Source organism: Terrapene carolina, unplaced genomic scaffold (assembly GCF_002925995.2).
Source record: "Terrapene carolina triunguis isolate 2854851 unplaced genomic scaffold, T_m_triunguis-2.0 Scaffold42, whole genome shotgun sequence".
In the NCBI taxonomy this organism is placed as follows: Eukaryota; Metazoa; Chordata; order Testudines; family Emydidae; genus Terrapene; species Terrapene triunguis.
In genome coordinates, this window is record NW_020664393.1 from 48,305,296 (window position 1) to 48,325,947 (window position 20,652).

Here is a 20,652-nt window from a genome sequence, read left to right on the forward strand (position 1 = left end):
GTGTGTGTGTGTGTGTGTGTGTGTGTGTGTGTGTGTGTGTGTGTGTAAAATCATAAGAGCAACCCACTGCAGAATAGTCAATTGCCCAATAGTTGGGGCATTCACCTGGGATGTGGGAGATGCAGATTAAAGTCCCTGCTCTGAATCTGACAGGTGAGGTGAGTGTCCTGGCTATTCTGGAGGGATCTCTTTGTCTCAGACCAGACATTCCATCCTTGACCTGAGAAACCTTTCCAACAAAATTTTAGTTGAAACCAATATGTTTCCACAAAATATTTTGGTTTTGATCGGCAAAATGTTTCATACATTTTTTTTTTTTACCAGCTCTAGCTTTTATTCCCATGCACTTAACTGCTCAAGAAAGCGGTCATGTATGAGCTGCCTACCTATTCAACAAATAAATTATAGTGGTTACATCAGGTCACTGCAGATAAACAACCCAGGACTTTAATGTGATAGACTCAAATCCTAGCTATCCAGCTGCAGTTGAATAGATTTTGTTGTTCTGACTCTAACTGCTAAACCACACTCTTCTCCTGGTACTGAACTAAGAATTTCTGACTTTCAGTATACTACTGTTGTCTAGAAAATAGATGTATTGGGAAAGTGTGTGTAAAATCATGTGCTAGTGGCTGAACTAAGTAGAGACTAGCAATTACTCTTGTAGGTCAAATGGTAGATTTCTGGTCTGATGGTTCAAATCCTACTATTGACCTATGTGAAGGGGAGTTATGGTTGTACGTGACAAATGTTGTTTATAAAGTTTTCTTTTTAAAAACAACTGATTTATTTAATTCACACAATGAGAAAACACCCTGTAACACAAATTTGTAGTTTTAAGAACTATTATGTGTAAATTGTGGCTTTGACACATTAAAATGAAGGTGTTTTCACATTTCAGTCATTTGTCAACTCCTCCTCTCACCTCCCTGACCCTGGGGAACTATCTACTAAGGTTCATCAACCCTGTGCAAGTGTATGAATGAATGTGTGTCTTATATATAAAACACTAAGAAATAAACATACACCATCTTCATTTAGTGACAGTTAAGGTTGCATTAGGACACAGCCCATGAACTCAGAACCTGAAAACCATGGAAATAATGTGACAGATGAAAAGCCTTGTAGATTCCTTGTATTTCTACTTCCAAGAGATACGAAAAGCAATATGTGTTCCAATTTAGTCGTACTCTGATGGTAGTGCACCACTCTAATGATGATCTCAGCAAAGTTAAGGTAGAATAACTTCCCAAATGAATGGAATGTGTGATAGTGAATGTGTTGATACAATTATGAATCATGTTTATTACAGTAGTGTCCAGGGTCCAATTGAGAACAGGCTCCCAAAATAATAGGCACTGTACAGACACAGAACAAGAGACAGTCCTGCCCCAAAGCACTTACAATGTAAATAGAAAAGTCATACATAGGGTAGGAGAAAGGATAGAACTTTCAAGCAGAATACACAATGAATTGATTGCAAATGTCATGTTAGTTCCACAATTTTTTGGTTTGTTATTTCAGTGCTTCCAGTGAGGTTATGTTAGAAAGAAATTAGCTAGACAGAGAAACAATGGAAAGGAGAGGGAGGAAGAGCATGAAGGAAGGGTGGGAAGGGCTTGGAGAAAACAGTCAGTCAGCACATGGGGGAGAGCGCATCAGTGCAACAGCATCTGAAGTCACTGTTAAGATGCTGTGCTAGAGTGCGAGTTTGAGGAAGTTGAAGTATGCATTGTTTCTTGGTTTCTGTTGGAGTTGAAAGTGAAGGCCTTTTGGAGGGTTGGGGAATTTTACTGAGCGAGAGGTAGACAATGTGAAAATGGCAAGGAACACTGGAGACTTTACCGTTAACTTATTTCCATGCTTTTCAGGTTTTGAGTTGGTGAGATGTGTCCTGATTCAAATTTAACTGTCATTAAATGAAGTGTGTGTGTGTGTGAAACTTTTTAATACTAATGGCTTTTAAGGATTCCTCTTTTACTCACACTATTATTATTATTATTATTATTATTTATTTGTATTATCGTAGCACCTAGGAACCCTAGAACCCCATTTTGCTAGGATCTGTTCAGACACACAAGAAAAAGACTCTTCCTGCTCCAAGAAGCTTACAAAGCCAAGACAAGAAAGAAACAGATGGATACAGACATATCTATGGGTGTGGGCGGTACGAGGAAACTATAAAACACTGTTGGTCAGCATGATAGGCTGTGGTCTCAGTGCACCAGCAGCCTAACTGTTGTCAAGTCTTTTGTAGGCATCATGGCAAAGGAGAGTTTTGAGGAGGGTTTTTAAGGAGAATCATGAGTTAGTATTGCAGATGTTTACTGGGAATAGGGTTGCCACCCAGACAGTCCAGTTTTTGGCTTCTGTGTCCAGGTGCCATTTAGAGTTTTTGACTGGAAAGTCCAGTCAAAAGGGGGACCTGTGTCCAGGTGCCATTTAGAGTTTTTGACTGGAACGTCCAGTCAAAAAGGGGACCTGGAAACCTTAAATGGAATTAGAACCAAAAGTCTTGTTACCATGGAGTGGGGGGGAGGCGCTGGGTCATTAACCCATGCCAGCTCAGCTGGGGCTGCCTCCTGCCTGCAGGCAGGCTCCTTGAGACAATCCATTGGGGTGGGGAGAGAGGAGCGAGCAATGGGGACGGGGCCTTGGGGGTGTCATAACTATAAAGGGAAGGGTAACAGCCCTCCTGTGTTCAATACTATAAAATTCCTCCTGGCCAGAGACACCCAAATCCTTTTACCTGTAAAGGGTTAAGAAGCTCAGGTAACCTGGCTGACACCTGACCCAAAGGATCAATAAGGGGACAAGATACTTTAAATCTTGGTGGGGGGAAGGCTTTTGTTTGTGCTCTTTGGTTTGGGGGTTGTTCGCTCTTGGGACTAAGAGGGACCAGACATCAATCCATGCTCTCCAAATCTTTCTGAACAAGTCTCTCATATTTCAAACTTGTAAGTAACAGCCAGGGAAGGCGTGTTAGTTTTATCTTTGTTTCCTCAACTTGTAAATGTTCCTTTTGCTAGAGGGTTTACCTCAGTTTGCTGTGACTTTGAACGTAAGGCTAGAGGGGGTTCCTCTGGGCTCTTTGAATCTGTTTACCCTGTAAAGTTATTTTCCATCCTGATTTTACAGAGATGATTTTTACCTTTCTTTCTTTAATTAAAAGCCTTCTTTTTAAGAACCTGATTGATTTTTCCTTGTTTTAAGATCCAAGGGGGTTGGATCTGGACTCACCAGGAATTGGTGGGGGGGAAAAGAGGGGGAGTGGTTAATTTCTTCTTGTTTTAAGATCCAAGGGTTTGGATCGGTGTTCACCAGGAAATTGGTGGAGAAGCCTCTCAAGGCTACCCAGGAAAGGGTTATAGTACTTGGGAGGGAGATATTCTTGGGGGAGGTAGATAGAGTTTCCCAAATAACTCATAAATAATTTGGGTAGTGGCAGCAAAACCAGATCTAAGCTGGTACTTAAGCTTAGAGGTTCTCATGCAGGTCCCCACATCTGTACCCTAGAGTTCAGAGTGGGGAAGGAACCTTGACAGGGGGAGAGGCAGAGCAGAGGCAGGGCTTTGGGGGAATAGGGTGAGAAGGGTGGAGTCTGGGGAAGAGGTGGGGTGGGGCCTTGGGATGGGGCTCGGGGGTCTGGTTACCAGCAATTAGAAAGGTGGTAAATCTAACTGGGAGTTCCTCCCAAATATGAGGGTCAGTAAGGGAGAAAGTACAAAGGTGCTTCTAGAAAATTTAACAAGTGGGCAATAGAGGCTGAGAGCATAGCCCATTTGTAGGCGAGAGTTGACTTCTATATAACAAATGAGAGATGATAGGTAGGGTGGGATAGGCTGGGAAGAGTCTTGCAAATGAAAACAAACATCTTATGCTTGATGTGATAGCGGGTGGTGGAGGTGCAGTGGACTCTGGCAAAGAGAGAGGTGACATGGTGAAAGCAATGGGCTAGGGAAATGATCTTTGCAGAAGTATTCTGAATGGATATGAGCTGGGCAAGGTTGTATTTGTGAAGGATGAGAGAAGGATGTTGCAGTAATTGAGATGTAAATGGTGAGAGCTTGAATGAGAGTTTTAGTTGTGTGCACAGGAAAGGATATATCTTAGAGATGATTAGCACATAAGAACGTCCATACTGGGTCAGACCAGTGGTCCATCTAGCCCCGTAGCCTGTCTTCCAACAGTGATCAATGTCTGGTGCTTCAGAGGGAATGAACAGAACAGGCAATCATTGAGTGGTCCATCCCCTGTTGTCCACTTCCAGCTTCTGGTCTGGACGGCAGATGGATGACTGTCCCCCTTAGGAGCGAGTCCCCGACCACCCATCTCCTCTTCTTGGGAGTGGTGGTGGTGGAACCCCCATCCCTAGGACAATGCCTCCCATGCCTTCTGGTCGATGGGGTCTCCTTCTGATCCCTTCCATCAGATGACTCTCCCAAACCATTTTCCGCCATAGTACCTGTGCAGAGAGCCTGAAAATGGTTTCTTACCTCTATCTTCATTGGGGGTAGATCTCGCTGTTTACTCCTTTTTCCAGATCATTTATGAATATGTTGAACAGTAGTGGTCCTAGTACAGACCCCTGGGGGACACCACTCTTTACCTCTCTCAATTCTGAAAACTGACCATTTATTCCTACCCTTTGTTTCCTATCATTTATCCAGTTACTGATCCATGAGAGGACCTTCCCTCTTATCCCAGGACTGCTTAGTTTGCTTAAGAGCCTTTAGTGAGGGACCTTGTTAAAGGCTTTCTGAAAGTTCAAGTACACCATATCCACTGGATCACCCTTGTCCACATGTTTGTTGACCCCCCTCAAAGAATTCTAGTAGATTGGTGAGGCATGATTTCCATGTTGACTCTTCCCCTTCTCTCCCCCTCCCCCCCCAACAAATTGCGTTCATCTGTGTGTTTCATAATTTTATAGTTTACTATAGTTTCTACCAATTTGCCCGGGACTGAAGTTAGGCTTACCGGCCTGTAATTACAAGGATTGCCTTTGGAGCCTTTTTAAAATATTGGTGTCATATTAGCTATCCTCCAGTCATCTGGTAGAGAAATTGATTTAAGTGATAAGTAACATACCACACATAGTAGTTCTGCAGTTGCATAGTTGAGTTCCTTCAGAACTCTTGGGTGAATCCCATCTGGTCCTGAGATAATACTGTTTAATTTATCAATTTGTTCCAAACCCTTCTCTATTGACACCTCAATCTAGGACAGTTCCTCAGATTTGTCACCTAAAAGAAATGACTCAGATGTGGGAATTTCCCTCCCACCCTCTGCAGTGTATACTGATGCAAAGAATTCATTTAGGTTCTCTGCAATGGCCTTTTCTTCCGTGAGAGCTGCTTTAGCACCTCAAATGTGCCGTGGCCCCACTGATTATTTGTAGGTCTCCTGCTTCTGATGTACTCTTTTTATATATATATATATATAATAAAACTAACAGCAATTATATATATATATATATATATATAATTGCTGTTAGTTTTTGAATCTTTGGCTAGTTGCTCTTCAGATTCTTTTTTGACCTTCCTAATTATACTTGTACACTTTACTTGCCAGAGTTTGTGCTTCTTTCTATTTTCCTCAGTAGGATTTTACTTCCAATTTTTAAAGGATGCCTTTTTTGCCTCTAATCACTTCTTTTACTTTGTTGTTTAGCCATGGTCCTCTTACTATTGTTTTTTAATTTGGGGATATATATTTTGTTTGAGTCTCTATAATGATGTTTTAAAAACTTTTCCATGCAGCTTGCAGGCATTTCACTTTTGTGACTGTACCTTTTAATTTCTGTTTCACTTGCTTCCTCATTTTTGTCTCCCTTTCTGAAGTTAAATGCTACTGTGGTTGGCTTCTTTGGCATCCCCTCCAACAAGGATGTTAAATTTAATTATATTATGGTCGCTATTACCAAATGGTTCAGCTATATTCACCTCTTGAACCAGATCCTATGCCCCACTTAGGAATAAATCAAGAATTGCCTCTCCCTTTGTGAGTTCCAGGACGAGTTTCTCCAGGAAGTAGTCATTAATGGTGTCTAGAAATATTATCCCTGCATCCTGTCCTGAGGTGACATGTATCCAGTCAATATGGGGATAGTTGAAATCCCCTGTTATTATTGAGTTTTCAATTTTTATAGCCTCTCTAATCTCCTGGAGCATTTCACAGTCCCCATCACCATCCTGGTGTGGTGGTTGGTAGTATATTCCTACTGCTATATTCTTATTATTCAAATATGGAATTTCTATCCATTCTATCTGCCAGATTTAGACATAGCCTGGGTGCGAGGACCTAGAGAGAAGTCCTGGTTGAAGATGATGTACAGCATGTTTAACTTTCAGTAAAAGTTATATTCATGCTGTTTTGGATGTTAAGACCCTTCTATAAATTGAACTGGAAGTTTTAAATTTGGAAATTCTGAATAAGCTTTAGAAGTTTCCATTAAGGGGTAGGAAATATAGTAAATAATTTTTGAAAGACTTCTGCTACAGAACTATTACCATAGCTATATATCTGACAAGAGCACAGGCTTGTGTTGAAGGCACCCCTTTTTTTTGTGAATATGTAAATTGCTATGTATTGAAGGAATAGCTCTCTGAAGAGGATATTATATTCGTATTGAATAACATTATGACAGATAGGAGATTGGCTGTTCATTCTTTCTCTAAAGTGCATCTGCAGACCTATACATTTTATCGGTTTGGAGTACTAGACCTGTTAATTGTTCCAAAATGTAGATCTTTAAATCGGTTTCAAGTTCAGTGAAATTAATGTAGATATTTTAAATTGAATATAAAACACAGAAGAGATTACCAGGCTTTCACTGGGAAAATTACAACTTCGGAACATTTTGTTCTTTGGTCTCTGGGTTATCGTGCTAGAGGCATTGCTGGAGGAGTTCTCAAAACAGTGCAAGGCAGGTTAGGGATGCAGAAGTTGCAGCTGCACATCTCAATTCTGAATTAAGGAATAGTGCTGATAAAAGGTGAGTTTGAAGCTAAGTCTGCAAAATTCTTGTTTTAATCCCTACACTTCCTCTTTAAGACACTTGTAACTTAGGCTGGATTGCATGATTTCATATGGGTTAGACTGCCATTTGGCTAAGGAAAAATAAGTTATTTATAATTAGATCATATTATAAAAGATAAAAGGCTATTGTAATAATTTTCTTTCTCCCTTCTCTGACATTTTGTTCTCTACCTTGTGTGACTTGGGGTGCCTAGGGCAGCCCTCATTGGAAATGCCAAGGTCAGGGCAGGTCACAAAAGGGAGGGCAAATACTCCCAAGATACTCCCAAGACTGGTGGGTGACACTGAAGTTATTCTCCTCAACCAGTCACAAACTCTGCTTCTCATTCCCCACACTGGTTATCAAGAAGCAAAAAAAGAAACCACACAGACCCCTTTATTGTATTCCAGTTCTCTGGCTCCCAGTCAGCACATAGGTCCAGTAAAGTGAGAAGTTGTTTTAAAAACTCTGCTCACATATACAAAATGTTCTTCTGACCTCAAAGGGTCAGCCACATTACCAGGTCAATATAGGTTTGGATCTTACCCCAAAATACCATGCTGCCAGCCAATCCTTTAGTGTCTAAAACTAAAGGTTTATTATAAAGAAAAAAGAAAGATCAAAAAGAGAGATGTTAAATGGTAAAACAGTCACATACATACAAAGACTTCAAAGTCCATATATCAGGTTCCTAGCAATATTGGTGAGTTTGCTGGCTTGAAAGTCCCTCTGGAATACATTCACAGCTTGGATGGGTCATTCGGTCCTTTGTTCAGAGCTTCAGTTTGTAGCAAAATTCCTCCAGAGGTAAGAAGCAGGGTTGAAGACAAATGGAGAAGATGCAGCTGCCTTTTATAGTCTTTTGCCATGCGGCCTGTGCTTCCTTTGTTTCAAGCACAAGCTGCCCAGCACGTGGCTTGAAAGCCTTAGAGTTCTGTCCATAGGCTTGCCCCTGCATGTTTTGCTGAGGGACCATTATGATTGTCTAGTCTGACCTCCTGCACAACGCAGGCCACAGAATCTCACCCACCCACTCCTGTAATAAACCCCTAACCTATATCTGAGCTATTGAAGTCCTCAAATCATGGTTTAAAGACTTCAAGGTGCAGAGAATCCTCCAGCAAGTGACCCGTGCCACACGCTGCAGAGGAAGGCAAAAAAACCCCAGGGCTTCTGTCAATCTGCCTTGGAGGAAAATTCCTTCCCGACCCCAAATATGGTGATCAGCTAAACCCTGAGCATGTGGGCAAGACTCACCAGCCAGACACCCAGGAAAGAATTCTCTGTAGTAACTCAGATCCCACCCCATCTAACATCCCATCACAGACTATTGGGCATATTTACCGCTAATAGTCAAAGATCAATTAATTGCCAAAATTAGGCTATACCATCATACCAACCCCTCCATAAACTTATCAAGCTTAGTCTTGAAGCCAGATATGTCTTTTGCCCCCACTGCTCCCCTTGGAAGGCTGTTCCAGAACTTCACTCCACTGATGGTTAGAAACCTTCGTCTAATTTCAAGTCTAAACTTCCTGATGGCCAATTTATATCCATTTGTTCTTGTGTCCACACTGGTACTGAGCTTAAATAACTCCTCTCCCTCCCTGGTATTTATCCCTCTGATATATTTATAGAGAGCAATCATATCTCCCCTCAGCCTTCTTTTGGTTAGGCAACAACCCAAGCTCGTTGAGTCTCCTTTCATAAGACAGGTTTTCCATTCCTTGGATCATCCTAGTAGCCCTTCTCTGTACCTGTTCCAGTTTGAATTCATCCTTCTTAAACATCGGAGACCAGAACTGCACATAGTATTCCAGATGAGGTTTCACCAGTGCCTTGTATAATGGTACTAACACCTTCTTATCTCTACTGGAAATACCTCGCCTGATGCATCGCAAGACCATATTAGTTTTTTTCATGGTCATATCACATTGGCGGCTCATCGTCATCCTGTGATCACCAATACTCTGAGGTCCTCCTCCTCCTCTGTTACCTCCAACTGATGAGTCCCCATCTTATAACAAAAATTCTTGTTATTAATCTCTAAATGCATGACCTTGCACTTTTCACTATTAAATTTCATCCTATTACTATTACTCCAGTTTACAAGGTCATCCAGATCTTCCTGTATGATATCCCGGTCCTTCTCTGTATTGGCAATACCTTCTAGCTTTGTGTCATCCGCAAACTTTATTAGCACACTCCCACTTTTTGTGCCAAAGTCAGTAATAAAAAGATTAAATAAGATTGGTCCCAAAACCGATCCCTGAGGAACTCCACAAGTAACCTCTCTCCAGCCTGACAGTTCACCTTTCAGTATGACCCGTTGTGGTCTCCCGTTTAACCAGTTCCTTATCCACCTTTCAATTTTCATATTGATCCCCATCTTTTCCAATTTAACTAATAATTCCCCATGTGGAACCGTATCAAATGCCTTACTGAAATAGAGGTAAATTAGATCCACTGCATTTCCTTTGTCTAAAAAGTCTGTTACCTTCTCAAAGGAGGAGATCAGGTTGGTTTGGCATGCTCTACCTTTTGTAAAACCATGTTGTATTTTGTTCCAATTACCATTGACCTCAATGTCCTTAACTACTTTCTCCTTCAAATTTTTGTCCCAACACCTTGTATACTACAGATGTCAAACTAACAGGCCTGTAGTTACCTGGATTACTTTTTTTTTCCTTTCTTAAAAATAGGAACTATGTTAGCAATTCTCCAGTCATACGGTACAACCCCTGAGTTTACAGATTTATTAAAAATTCTTGCTAATGGGCTTGCAATTTCAATTTCCAGTTCCTTTACTATTCTTGGATGAAGATTATCTGGGCCCCCCGATTTAGTCCCATTAAGCTGTTCGAGTTTGGCTTCTACCTCGGATGTGGTAATATCTACCACCATATCCTCATTCCCATTTGTCATCCTGCCATTATCCCTAAGCTCCTCATTAGCCTCATTAAAGACGGAGGCAAAGTATTTGTTTAGATATTAGGCCATGCCTGGATTATCCTTAATCTCCACTCCATCTTCAGTGTTTAGTGGTCCCACTTCTTCTTTCTTTGTTTTCTTCTTATTTATATGGCTATAGAACCTTTTACTATTGGTTTTAATTACCTTTGCAAGGTCCATGGCTACATGGCTTTTGGCCTTTCTCACTTTAGCCCTATATGCTCTGACCTTAATAAGGTAGCTTTCCTTGCTGATCCCTCCCATCTTTCACTCCTTGTAGGCTTTCTGCTTTTTCTTAATCACGTCTCTGAGATGCTTGCTCATCCAGCTTGGTCTACAACTCCTGCCTATGAATTTTTTCCCCTTTCTTGGGATGCAGGCTTCTGATAGTTTCTGCAACTTTGACTTGAAGTAATTCCAGGTCTCCTCCGTGTTTAGATCCGCAAGTTCTTCAGTCCAGTTTTATAGTTGATGGGCCTTAATGGGCCATTAAGCAGGCTAGGCAATAATGATGCCAAACGGTCTGCAGGGTGTTACCCAGAAGCATAGTACAAGTTTGAAATACAGACATCTCTTTAACTCATAATACAAAGGTGATACAAACACACAAATGATATTATAATATTTGGCAAATTATAACATTTTTGCAGATACCTTACATGACCTATCTGGAATAACTCATTACAAATTTACAATATTGATATTCATAATATCCTCAAGCATCCCACAGATTCCATACAGCATCACACCTTGCTTCCTGTATTTTTGCCCTTCACCCACACTTATTCCAGTCTTTCTTACCCACCTCTTCACATTCATCTGTGTATCCTTGTGCACTCCCACATAGGACTGGAAGATGTACTAGGTTTTTTGTAGCCAAAGGACTAAGTCTACTCCCAAAAATAGGAAGGTATGGAAAAATAGGAAGGTCCCAATGATGATATCTGGGAGAGATCCCTTTCATTCTTCTGAGAAAAAGGAGTGTGCTGGGACTCCTACTAGAGTGTTGTTCTTGGATTCTGTTTAGAGTTTGTTTTGTATCTACGTCTGACTAGTTAGCTGTGGACTAAATATGAAGCTACCTCCAAATCCCCTCTGGCTACTGCAAGGGAAGAAGATTCTCTCTCTTCTCTCTCTCTCCCCGCCCCATAAACTTATAACCACAGAGTCTCCTGGCTTCTATGCACAGGGTGTCTCTGCTCCTCTACCTCGCTGCTTACATGACCTCTGTTTTTTGTGCCTCCTCAGTGAATAACTCCAGTGTCTTCCTCCATTGATGTTTAAGGGCTTTCCCAAGCAGCCACTTCAGAGTGAAAATAACCTGATTCATGTCCATTTCATTGCTGGCCACAGGGTTTTAAAAAGTAGCAGTGAAAACTAAGAGGACTGGTCAGTTTTTACTATATTCCAGCTCAGGAAAGCTCTGAATAGCGGCAGAGGTCCTGGAGCTGTCTGTCTGCAGACTTGGGAAGACATCATTTTACACAGTGGTCATGTTTGGAAGATTATCTTCACAACCAAAGGGCTAAGAGCCATTCTTTGCTGTGTCTGTGCAGGACCACAGCACAGATGGAGAAAGGTTGACAGAGGTGGCTTTAAACTGTCTTTGCATTCCCCAAATCCTAAGGCTGTGAGACTGCTGGGCTATTTCTCTGACATAAAATAGCCTCAGGCCCCAAGAAAGGGGTCTGGTAGCTGTGAATGCTCGGATGTAGAGACACCCTAGCCACTCCCATTGTGCCAGAAAAAGCGGGATGGAGGTTGTGACGTTGCACTCCATATGTTTTATGGAAATATGCTTATGAATATGATATAACTGGAATATGCTTTACGCTAAAACCCCTTGTATGGTGTCATTAGAAAGGATGAACACACTTCGTAGATTACAAGCTATTTGTTTGCATGTATTATTTCTATATCTGGAGTTAAGACAATAAGATATAAACTTGTATCACTGATGTAAACATATTAAGTGGAGGCCATTAAGGGTGCTCCAGAAACAATCAATTGTAAATGGCCTTAGTTATTTGAAAGCCTTCCTGTGTATGTGTGGGCCAACCCAGGAAGAATGGAGATTAGGGGATCTTATAGTGACATGTGACCATGTGACCTGATAATGAAATCCATCTTAAATCTAGTACTTTTCCATTTAGAAGGTGGGGTGGGGACCCAGAGAGACAAAAGATTCCCGCCTTGTGCCAAAGCTATAAAAGGGGGTGGAGCAGGACAAAAGGGGCTGCCAGTCATGAGAGAACCCCTGCTTACCACCTGAAATATCTGCTGGAACTAACAAGGACTGTACCGGGGAAAGGATTGGGCCCAGACTAGGAAGGAGTCTAGTCTGTGAAAGAAGCTTATTGGAACACCTTTGAGGGTGAGATATTACCTGATCAGTTTCTTAATGTATTAGGCTTAAACTTGTGTGTTTTGTTTAATTTTGCTTGGTGACTTACTTTGTTCTGTCTGTTATTACTTGAAACCTCTTAAATCCTACTTTTTATACTTCATATAATCACTTTTGTTTATTAATAAACCCAGAGTAAGTGATTAATACCTGGGGGAGCAAACAGCTGTGCATATCTCTCTATCAGTGATATAAAGGGCATACAATTTATGAATTTACCCTGTATAAGCGTTATGCAGAGTAAAACGGATTTATTTGGGGTTTGGATCCCGTTGGGAGCAGGGTGTCTGGGTGCTGGAGAAAGGTAACCTGCTGAGCTGTTTTTAGTTAAAGTCTGCAGCTTTGGGGGCGTGTCCCACACCCTGGGTCTGTGTTGCAGCAGGCTAGCATGCCTGGCTCAACAAGGCAGGGTTCTGGAGTCCCAAGCTGGCAGGGAAAACAGGCTCAGAGGTAATTTCAGTACATCAGGTGACAGTCCCAAGGGGATCTCTGTGACCGAATCTGTCACAGAGGGTCATAGGAGCCAGTACTTTTGTCCTCACTGGCCAGCTCAGCTGGTTTTAAGGTGCAAAGTAGCTTTAATGGACCAGTGAATCTGGCCCAGGATATGTCTTTAAGAAATGCCTTTCTCTCAGAAGGATGATTGGGAGGTAGGGGAAAGGAGGAGAAAGAGATTCTGTGTAAGCTGATGGTAACTGCCTGGAAAAGATTTATTTATACTTGCCATAGGGGGTGGGCTTTTCAAGCCCTGGGAGTAAGTTTGTAATGCATTTTCATTGGTATTTTTACTACCTTGTGTAGGTTCAGAGTGCAGGTTTTCGGGGCTGGAAAGAAGTGACCTCTATGTTCAATAAAGACGATGAACAGCAATTGCTAGCAGGATGCAAGGCTCCAAAATCAAAAGGGTAAGTAAAACTTAGTGGCAAATGAATTAGAAAATCAGCAAGCTGAGGATAATGGCTGCAGGATCACTGGAGTTAGTAAAGGTAGGACCTAAAGAACCAATTTAGAAAAAAAAAATACTAATCTATTGAAAATTTCTGAAAGCTAAGTGGTTTATATTTTTGAAACTATTAAATTTGCATTCTTCATATTTGATCTCTTATTTAAGCTTTGAACTTAAAATGTTTTGGGCCTGCTCTACTAGGCTGGGTGATCTCCTATACATACTGGGGGACAGCCACAATAAATGTAGTTGGAATCACAGCCTTTTACTGTAGAATGAAGTTTTTGAATTTTTTTCCCTCTTAGGTATAATTTGGCACTTTAAACTGTGATCATATGTGCATATCATATATGCATAATATCTATTGCACTGCAATTCCTCCTCTGATTCAACTAAATTTCATTTTGCAGAGGAAAAAATCAGTCCAAAGCTTCTTTTAATACTTATGACTGATTTTTCTGTATAAATCACAATTAAGTAACTGATTGGGGCAAGTGAAGTGCTGGATAACCAATAGCAGCATTCTGAAATTTTAAGCCGGTATTACTCTTTTATTTAAAAAACACAAAAACAAAACAAAACCCCTCTCAAATAAGTCCTTAAAGTGTGGTTGGATATTGAAAAGGGACAGTGTAAAGTGGTACTTTCTAATCCATCATATCTGTTCCTTGCATATAAAGATTTAGTTTAGCAACAAAAAAAAGTTTTGACTACTTTTATTCTGAATAACACTCCAGAACAAGCACAGCTTAGAAAGAATCTAACTTTCTCTCGCTCTTCTGCTTCGTTTAGTATAGTTGTTTTCTAAGCTCCAGTGACAGGGCCAATCAAGTTACACCTGAAGACAATAGTTACACAGTCACTTTGAGCCCAGGTTCCTTATGGAATGCTAATGTGAAAAGAAAAGAACCCACTTTAAGTCCAGATTCTCAGGTTGAGTTTGTAGAACTGCCAGTTGCATAATACCTTCTGACTTGTAAAGCGAGCACACATGATATGGAAATTGAGACTGTAAACATGGAAAAACATTGTCATTTTTAATCAGTTTTCAGAGTACAACTGCATTTTAAGGTTAATTTTGTTGTAAACAGCTCTTGATTTTTTTTTTATTATTATTTTATAGAAAATGAAACTAAGTGATCTAGCGATGAAAAATGAGGAAATCACTGGGAAATATAAGGCTGAGTCTAATTAGATTTGGGGTTGGAAAGGAATTTTCCATTGTATCAGATTGGCAGAGATTCTGAGGGTGTTTCGCCTTCATCTGCAACATGGGGCACCGGTCACTTGCAGGTTTAAAGTACTGTAAATGGTGGATTGTCTGTAGCTTGAAATCTTTAAATAATGATTTGAGAACTTCAGTAACTCAGCCAGAGATGTTAGGGGTCTATTACAGAAGTGAGTGGGTGAGGTTCTGTGGACTGCAAGGTCCAGGAGGTCAGACTAGCATGCTGGTCCCTTCTGACCTTAAAATCTGTGAGCCTGTGAGATTAAAATAGCTCATGATGGTCCCTTCTGACCGTAAAATCTATGAGTCTATGAGATTAAAATAGCCAAAACAGATTTTTGGTTTTAATAACAGAGGAAAGATTTCTTAAAGTACTGATATTCAGTCACTTCTATTTAATTGGGATATTAATAATTTCCCTATTTCAGAGGTTGCAAGCTGAAATTAAAACAGTGTTTTCATCTTTAACCCCCTCTTCCCCAACTACATTCAATGGGTACTTTAACTGCAATAAGGACATTTGACTGTGCATTATTAGTGGGTAATGGAAACTTTGAATCTGCTTCACTTCATAACTCACTGCACATTGAAGGTTATGTCTGTATCAGCACTAGTACCCGATCTTCTGTGCCTTACTAATTACTTATATACAAACTTACTTGTATAAACACTTGACATTTTGCGTTTTTAAATGCTGTACGCTGTTTATTAAATGCTGTACACGTTTATTAACCTATACACAGCTGAAAATCTAAATTATTATTTCAAGTACCCTGTATAAAGTCTCTCTTTCTTTTAAAGGAGAAAGATAGTTAGCAGAGATTTCATAAGGTGATTTTTATGGCAATGCTTTGTGGCCAATATAGTACAAATCTTTTCAGGAAACCTGGTAACTATAAAAGCATTGCAATGCACATTAAATATTTTTGGACATAACCTGGCAGGGTGACAATTGATGTATGAAACTTAGCACTATAGTTGCTAAATACTAAAGCTGGTTGGCAAATGATAAACATTTTCATAATTCATTTCCTTTTACCACTGGGCTAAATTTGCCTAATTGTCTTAATGTATGTTATAATGTTATTAAGCATAGTTCAAAAATAATGTAATAAAAAGATATAAACCATAAGATCTGGTTGAATTGTAACACCTAATTTGTCGTGCGTTCACCCACATAGCTTGTTCTAGATTATCATATCACTGGACCAGAAGTCTGGCTAGCTGCTCTTTCTGAAGCTGACAGTAATGAAGCCTGGATATGTTAGCGTGGCATGGTCACCATCAGGGGCTGACACCTTAACCTTAGTGAATGTGTCTGCATGCTCAGTTTTGGATAAACTGCAAACATAATTTTAACATATAAGAATTACTGCATCACCTTGTTGTTATTTCTGGAGGACAAGACTATAACTTGGAATTGTAACAATTTCATTAGTATTATGAATGACCATTGTATACTTTGCTTAATTAGAGAAATGAAATTACATAACTTCATATGCATGTGTTAAGTCAAACAAAGTAGTTTAGATAATTGAACGTTTCTCTATGAACTGCTCAAAGAAAGCTGGAACAAATTATTTTTAGGATGCAATATATTCTCCAAACATTGATGGTTATAAACACACTTTAAAAAGTCTTTAGAACTTGGTTGCAAACAAAATTTAACTTCTCAGAACTTTGCTCTGTTTAAAAAAAAAACCATACAAACTCTGGTTTAGTGCAAGGGTAAGTTAGGGCATTAAGTACAAAGGGGTACAGAGTATCAGGTTCAGTAGCACCTTACTTAACAAGTGATTCCACTAATTGCAGTGTGATCATTCATAGAGTAATGAATACTATTCCTTATGAATAAAGATAATGAAATATAGCACAAAATATTTCAAATGCTCATATTGATAGCTTTGTTTTTTTTGTCAGAGTATTTCTTTGGAAACTAGGAAAAAATCTCTTGTCTCTTTCCTCCTTTTCTCGTATCTAATTTACTGTATTCCTCAGTCAGCCTGGAAAGTTTTTGTGGTTGTGTGTGTTTGCTCTTTATTTTTAAAATTTTGTTCATGATCTCCCAGGGCACAGATCCTGCAAGTTGTTCATATTGGGAGACTCGTGCACATCCGTTGACTTCTTGGAAGCTTAACACAGACAGAGGGGCCAACTTGTGCAGAACAACTTGCAGGAACATCCTGCAGGGCTAATCTCTTCTTCAGTGTGTAAAATCTTTCTATTGAAAAAATGTAGAGATTTGATTTGCTTGTGTGTTGTTAAAAATATTCTCCTTTTTGTTCAAAATTAAAAATGTGCAAGGATAGCTTTGAATTTTCCATACTCTCAATCAAAGGTGTTGCAAACATATCCTTTTTGGTAGCTGGAGATGTGAAAATATAGTAGAGGAATGAAGTCCCATATAACAATTATAAATAATTTAATGATACAGGGATTTGTTACATATTTAGATATTTATTTTGTGGTAGCTTTGTATGAAACAGAGAGGATTTTTTAAAAAGCTATTCAGTTTTTAAAAAATCGTCTTACACTTAGGCAAATCTTTTGTTTTTGTGACTTGCTTTGGCAGAACCAGTTTAGGAAAGTTTATCTTTTGCTATCTTGAATAAGTATGTGCGCTAAAGAGAGTTTGATGTTTTTAATAGGGAGAAACATCAATGTTTAAATAACACATTTTTGTTATTCTCCAGAACTAATTTAAAATTAAAAGAAGATGTGAAGTCAGAAAAGAAATCTGGATTTTGGGACAGTTTGGCAATAAAACAGAACACCCAAAGCAGGAAACCAGATCAGATTGAAGGTTGGGAACCACCACAGATTACTGCTGGAGACCCCATCAGTGATGCAGGAAATACTTTAAGTGACTATCCATCCTGGTCAGGCTGGGAAGATGAGACCAAAGGCTCCACAAAATACACAAACCTAGCCAGCTCAGGAAACAGTTCCAGGTGGAGTATCAAATCAGCGGGAAAGCTGGTTAGTATTAGAAGACAGAGCAAAGGTAACCTTACTGATAACTGGGAAGAACTAGAATGACATTGATAATGTGAAATACTTTACAAATAAGAATAGAAAAGTTCCATGATTTACATGTGTATTTAAACCAAAATTAAATCTGCTTAATATTGCACCTTTATACTGTACTTTGTTTTATTCAAATTGTTAGAGATTTTTTCTCACATTTTCTTATTACATTGTTGGATAGTTAGGTTTTCCGCACTAAAAAGATGGAGAACCTATTTGTGCCTATATTTCATATTCAGACTCTGCAGTATGTTGGGCTGTTGGTTTTACCAAAAAGAAGAAAACAAGTAATTCCTTAGTGAATGTAAAACACAGGTTGTAAATTTTGACTGCCTTACGTAGGAACTTCCATGAGCCTGGGGTCCCGGGTTTTCTGATTCTTAAGGGTCACTCAAGGTTTTATTTTTGATTCTGTCTCTTTAAGTAACAGTGCCGATCTGCAGCTTGCCACAACAATGCTTCCATTTGGTACACCCTTTTCCAGATCTTCAGCGTGAGCACATGCTTCTCTGGTTTGTCCATACAAGATGCTAAATTTTCACAATGTGCTATGTATAGTACGTGAAATGTGAGAACACCAAATGAGTCTTCCAAAGTTTATACTGAATGGTCCTTATTGTTGTGAAAAGTTGGCAGTTTTTAAAAACAAATTTGTCACGCTAAAAATAAAATGTAAAAAATGTATTAAACATCAGGAAAACAGACATTACAGTTGGATGTAAGGGGAATTCAATATTCAAAACCCTTACCCTTCAATCTAGGGATATATTGCTTCTCATGGAGGTGGTGAATGTTCTTGTTTTTTACAAAAGCTGGTCCTTGTTCTCCTTCAAATTGTTTAATCTTGGTCCTACCTTTATTTTTTGGTAAGAAAGGATCTGATGATGCCCTTTGGCATTTTCAGTATAGCTAAGCAATTGCAAGTACATTCACACACACAAGTTGTAATGCTTTTTTATTATAAGGCTCCATCTTATTAGCTACTGATACTTTTATTTTTAGTGAAAAGGGGCAAAGCATGAAACTTTACACTAGAGATATGAGATGTATATAAAACACTAGAAGTGCCTCTTTATAACATGCCATTATTTTAATGACATAATTAGCAGTATGTCCAACATCAGATCTAAAATCAGTTTCCATTTTGTTTTATATATACTGTATAAATACTACTTTAACACTTAGGGGTGAAAAAACCTAATGTTTCATCAAATACAGATGTTAGGATTTTTTAATCCTGAATGTTAAACTGGTATTATAGTTACAAATTAGATAGAGTATAACATATGTCATTTGTAACTCTTTCTATATTATATATTCTACAGCAATATGACTACCATGAGTAGGAAGATGAAATACCCATTTCAAACAAAATCAAAACCTTTATAAGAAATTAAAATGTACTGTTAATATGCTAAGCATGTCTTGTTGTATAAATATTTTTCACAAGAAGTCTCTGATAACCAAAAGGGATGCTTGCAATTTTCTTAAAACGTTTCTGCTGTTGCCTCTCTTTCCACTGCCACATTTGCCCCCCAACACATACACATATGTATGTCCTCCTGGTTTGCAGTATCCAAATGGATATTCTTTTGAAATCAGTGAAATCTCTGCTATATAGATCTGCCTGTAGGGAAACAGTGTGTCAAAGCATGTCTTTTTTAAAAATAGAACGTTATGAGACACTATTTTAAAATTATATAAAGGAACATCAATGGTAGGCTGCTGCAAAACTGGGTCTCTTGGTTTGTAAATTTATTAATACAAAAATTAATAGGGGAGAAAGGGCTGAAGTTACGTTATGCTGTATACGAGTTAGATATTATTATTATTTGACCCCATTAGGAAAAATACAAATTCACCTTAGGCAAGAAACAGGTTTATTCAAACTTCTGTCCTGGGCATGAGTATAGAAAATCCTTGCTAAAAGGAAGCTCTGTTCTACAGTTTATGGAAAGCATTTATAGAGCCGGAGCAAAAGTGTGGCATGTTGGCAGTTAGTGCTAACATAAAGGGATTGAAGCAAATCTACTAGCAACCTTCAATGTTTGACTGGGGGAAGAGAGTCAAGGATGCCATTTTTTCCTCCAGTGGAAGCTCCGTTTATACTGTTACCAGTAAAAGTTATGCCTTGCACATTATACTGTTAAGTGCCTGTATTTCACCTTGATGATGTATTTGTGATGCACAGCTCAACTGAGAAGTTAATTTTCATTTTTTGTTTTTAAATTTCCAATAAAGGATATAGTCTCAAGGCAGAAACTTATTATAAAAGAAAGCTGTATCTAAATGGGAACTTGAGATATGTAAATGTAAGGTCTGACTTTCTTAGATATACAAATGTTTTTTAAAAAGTGGTTTCCTCAGACATAATTCTTTAATTATAAAGACAAATATTAAATTTAATATAATTTATTGTTATGCTTTGGTAACATTTCTGTTTTGAGAACACAGTGGTGTGACATTTTCTTTTGTAATGTTCATAGACTTTTTGTTAAATATCTATCCGGAGATTATGATTTTTTTACTTTTTAAATGTTTAACTACACTATACATTCATGGATTTATGCTATACATAACTCCATGTGTGGAACAGGAGTAGAATATGCCCCTTAAAGTTTGTTTTGAAATTGCATTTCAATCTATGTGAACTGATTTAGAAGAAGATAGCATTAAAATTGTATACTAAGATTGCACAAAATGAATAAAATCTTGTTTATATTGCTTTTTCATTGCCAATCTGCATGATTGTTGTCTTGAACTTAATTGGAGTAAGATGCTCCATAGCTGTAACTAGTCACTTAACATTAAATAAAAGTTCTTTACTGGGTATTTTTATTTATTAGCATCACTTGCAAAAATATAGTATTTTCACATCTTAATAAAGAATCAATTTGAACTGAAATGCCTGATTCCATAATTTTTGTTCTATATTCATGCCTGTATATCTGATCTTATTTGCCATAAAGCTATGCGATTAGTGTTTGTATGTAACTCTCAGGTTCTTGAGTCATCTTAGAATTCATCCAAGGAAGTAATAGATATGTCTAAACAAATACATGTATATAATGATG

The 20,652-nt window shown here is 38.7% G+C and overlaps 1 protein-coding gene across 2 annotated transcripts in view; it reads left to right on the plus strand.

Annotated features, from left to right (window-relative positions):
• The window catches only part of TDRP (testis development related protein), a 41,399-nt gene extending 20,960 nt beyond the window's left edge, over positions 1–20,439 (plus strand). For both annotated transcript variants that reach the window (XM_024213802.2, XM_026655103.2), the window contains 2 exons: positions 13,179–13,282; positions 17,245–20,439. In XM_024213802.2, the coding sequence (XP_024069570.2) occupies positions 13,179–13,282; positions 17,245–17,590 (450 nt within the window). In that variant the 3' untranslated portion in view covers positions 17,591–20,439. The remainder of the gene's footprint in view (positions 1–13,178; positions 13,283–17,244) is intronic.
• The last annotated feature ends 213 nt before the right edge of the window (positions 20,440–20,652 follow it).